The sequence below is a fragment of the Triticum dicoccoides genome, chromosome 1B (assembly GCF_002162155.2).
Source record: "Triticum dicoccoides isolate Atlit2015 ecotype Zavitan chromosome 1B, WEW_v2.0, whole genome shotgun sequence".
Classification (NCBI taxonomy): domain Eukaryota; kingdom Viridiplantae; phylum Streptophyta; class Magnoliopsida; order Poales; family Poaceae; genus Triticum; species Triticum dicoccoides.
In genome coordinates this window covers 704639563-704643870 of record NC_041381.1, presented here as the reverse complement: position 1 = coordinate 704643870, position 4308 = coordinate 704639563, and the positions used below count along the sequence as shown (strand labels likewise).

Here is a 4308-nt window from a genome sequence, read left to right as displayed (position 1 = left end):
TTTTGCTCTGCCATTGGTACATGATCAACTCCCTGGCATGAATACCTTGACATTTCTTGTTAAAAATCAACATTGTTTCGTCTCCATCCTATCATCATCCATTATATCACAGGGATGCACAAGCATCTTTTTTAATTGATTTCCATTGCTAGATGATCAACTGCCTAGCATTAGTGCATTGATATTGTTTTTGGTAAACAAAACGACATCTTTTTGGTCTCCAACTTGTCTTATATTTTTGCTCTGCCATTGGTACATGATCAACTCCCTGGCATGAATACCTTGATATTTCTTGTTAAAAATCAACATTGTTCGGTCTCCATCCTATCATCATCTATTAAATCACAGGGGCGCACAGGCATCTTTTTTTGATTGATTTCCATTGCTAGATGATCAACTGCCTAGCATTATTTCCTTGATATTGCTTTTCGTCAACAAAAAAGGACATCTTTTTGGTCTCCAACTTGTCTTATATTTTTGCTCTGCCATTGGTACATGATCAACTCCCTGGCATGAATACCTTGACATTTCTTGTTAAAAATCAACATTGTTTCGTCTCCATCCTATCATCATCCATTATATCACAGGGATGCACAAGCATCTTTTTTGATTGATTTCCATTGCTAGATGATCAACTGCCTAGCATTAGTGCATTGATATTGTTTTTGGTAAACAAAACGACATCTTTTTGGTCTCCAACTTGTCTTATATTTTTGCTCTGCCATTGGTACATGATCAACTCCCTGGCATGAATACCTTGACATTTCTTGTTAAAAATCAACATTGTTTCGTCTCCATCCTATCATCATCCATTATATCACAGGGATGCACAAGCATCTTTTTTGATTGATTTCCATTGCTAGATGATCAACTGCCTAGCATTAGTGCATTGATATTGCTTTTGGTAAACAAAACGACATCTTTTTGGTCTCCAACTTGTTTTATATTTTTGCTCTGCCATTGGTACATGATCAACTCCCTAGCATGGATACCTTGACATTTTGTTAGGAACCAACATCTTTTGTCCTCCATATTACTCCCTCCGTCCCATAATATAACAGCGTTTTTGGCACGGAGGGAGTATCATCTATTATATCACAGGGATGCACAGGCATCTTTTTTTGATTGATTTCCATGGCTTGATGAACAACTGCCTAGTATTAGTGCATTGATATTATTTTTGGTAAACCAAAACGACATCTTTTTGGTCTCCTAACTTGGTTTTTTCTTTTGCTGTGCCATCGGTCGATGATCAACTGCCTAGCATGAATAATTGAATACCTTGATATTTTGTTAAAAACAAATGTCGTTTGGCCTCCATACTAGCATCTTTTTTGATTGATTTCCATTGCTAGATGATCAACTGCCTAGCATTAATGCCTTGATATTATTTTTGGTAAACAAAAAGGACATCTTTTTGGTCTCCAACTTGTTTATTCTTTTGCTGTGCCATCGGTCGATGATCAACTGCCTAGCATGAATGCTTTGATAAAAATTGGCATCTTTTGGCCTCCAGCTAGTTTGATATTTTGCTGTACCGTTGGTAGATGATCAAATCCCTAGCATGATTGTGTGTGTGTGCTCTTACTAATTACTCCCTCCGTCCCAAAATTCTTGTCTTAGATTTGTCTAGATACGGATGTATCTAATACTAAAACGTGACTTGATACATCCGTATCTAGACAAATCTAAGACAAGAATTTTGGGACGGAGGGAGTACTATGAAATGGACAGTACAACTGAATTCCCTTTTGCTTGGAAATTAGATTGATATATGCTGCCATAGTCAACCACATCTCTTTTTTGTGTTAAAAAAAACACATCTCTTGTCAAGGTTATTTAGTTGTCAATTCTCAATGCTGCTTTTGTGTTTCCAGCGTTACGAACCCCCCCGGGGATACCTTTCGTCGCAAATCCAGCAGAAGAAAGAGGAGCTGTACGATCTCATTGCCCTCGCCAAAGCCAATTCTGCGGCTTCCCGGGTGGACAAACTTCTGTTCAGGTCTCTCTGTAACCAAGTCGAGCCGAGACCACATGACCCTCAATGGTACAAATATCTATCAAGCATATGCAGACATATAGATATTTCCTCTGTTTCTCCTCTGCTAACAGGAGTTGATGTATAATAATTCTTACCTGTAGGCGCCACATAAAAAGGGTTGATAAGATCTGCAGTTGGATTATGCCGACATTTGTTTTTGTTAATATTGGGGCCACTCTCTGTGCCATTGCTGGCCGTGCTGGAACAGACGGAAATCTTTATACCACTGAGGGTGTGCGCAGGCCAGTCGAGCTCAGCAGCCTGCGTGACGGTGTGCGCAGGCCAGTCGTGCTCCGGCGTGAGGGTGTGCAGAAGCCAAAGGACTAAGGCGGGAAACCTGACTTGAGGGTGTGGTCAAGCAAGTGGAGCAGCCCAGAAGGAAAAAGAAAAAGTGCATCTTGTTTGATGGAGAACAAGACGTATACTCCCTCCGTCCCGAAATTCTTGTCTTAGATTTGTCTAAATATGGATGTATCAAGTCACGTTTAGTATTAGATACATCCGTATCTAGGCAAATCTAAGATAAGAATTTTGGGACGGAGGGAGTATAAGTTGGTGGATATATGGTCTATGATCTGCCACCTAGAACTTGAGCAGTAGGATTACTAGATGATGATTCGTAACAGCATCGTGATATATTTGTGATGTTGCTGCATGAAAATGAGTATGCAACTTGAGAGTAGTTTTATTACTGGATGATCTGTGATTCCGCTGTAACATATTTCTGGTATGTTATTCCTTCCGTTTGAGCGAGCGAGCACGCACGCACGCACCAATTAGCATATTATTAGAAGACACAAGCAGGTTAGCTTTAGAATAAAGCATTTGTTTATTCTGTACTCCCTCCGTTCCAAGTCATCTATTTTGGAACGGAGGGAGTACAACTTTGGATCCTGTGATATACCCCATCCGTCTGAAAAAACTTGTCCCTCAAATGGGTGTATTTAGCACTAATTTGATGTTAGATACCTCCATTTGAGGGACAAGCTTTTGCGGAAGGAGGGAGTTTATAAGGAACTAGCATGTGTTGAATAAAAATCACAAGATTGGTTTGTGTGTATCAAAGGTTGCTTGATGAAGCTTTTTTTTGTTGGACGGTGAAGTTGAAGAGTACAAGCCTGAACTCTCTGATTTGTCTAAGAATCAACATTAACTCCGGAACTGGCTAAAAAATCAACCTCAGGCCCTGCTTGGATCCTCGTTTTTCTCCACTTACACCCGTAAAAGTTAGAGATCTCTGTCCGTCTGGAAATAACTCTTGGCATGTACTCCCTCCGTTTCAAAATAGATGACTCAACTTTATACTAGAGGGAGTAAATTACACCCGGAAATTTAAATTACATCCTGACCGAACCCAGCCAGCGACCGGAGATCCAGTGCCATTGACGCAACCGGTCAGCAGGACTGACGCACACAAAGCTCGCAAAAAACGAAATCATTACCTATAAGTGATTCATGTCTCTAAGCCACTTGTTATAAGTGAAATGTATTTTGGTCCACTTTTATTTGTTGACTATATATATGACTGTGTTTGTTGGTGAAGAATTAAAATATGAATACCCCAAGAAAAAAGTCTAAATTTCAATCCCAAATTAATCACACATTTTCGCTACAATTGGACCAGCTTCTTTTCTTCATCAATCAGATTCAGATCCGGGAGATGTTTCTGTGGAAATCAAGAGTTTGGATAATATGTGTGCTATTATCACAGATGTGCAATCATTTTTTTAAGGACTCGGAGGCTAAATATATTACTTCTGCTAATATTTTTTTTAAATGTGCAATCATTTTTGAAGTGTCAAAACATTTTATTAAATATATTAAAGATTTTTTTAGTGGTAGGAAACATTTCTATTGAATTATTCGAGCATTTTTTACATTGTATAATATATTTTTAATAATGTTATTAACATATATTTAAAATGCATGAATGTTTTTTAATGTGATGAGTAATGTTTTTGAATGACATGAACAGTTTTTGCAACCTACTAGAACAAAAATTTCACATTTTTTATTGTTTTAAATGTCATGAACAAACTTTAGAAACATTTTTCCATAATTTAAATGTGAGAAAAATATCTGTAATAATACAAATATTTTTGAAAATTTCTGAGAACAAACATTTTTTGCACTGCTTTAACTTTTCGTAATGTGCAACGAGTTCTTTTAAAATTTGAAGTAAATTAATTATTAAATTATATGTATTTAGAATATTTCAAAATATAAACAAATTAAATTTTTTTTGAATGAAAGGGGGTTGCCCCCCC

The 4308-nt window shown here is 37.5% G+C and overlaps 1 protein-coding gene across 2 annotated transcripts in view; it reads left to right on the top strand.

Moving 5' to 3' along the window:
* LOC119349853 overlaps positions 1–2794 on the top strand; it is a 4879-nt gene extending 2085 nt beyond the window's left edge. For both annotated transcript variants that reach the window (XM_037617946.1, XM_037617947.1), the window contains exons 3-4: positions 1878–2047; positions 2143–2794. In XM_037617946.1, the coding sequence (XP_037473843.1) occupies positions 1878–2047; positions 2143–2368 (396 nt within the window). In that variant the 3' untranslated portion in view covers positions 2369–2794. The remainder of the gene's footprint in view (positions 1–1877; positions 2048–2142) is intronic.
* The last annotated feature ends 1514 nt before the right edge of the window (positions 2795–4308 follow it).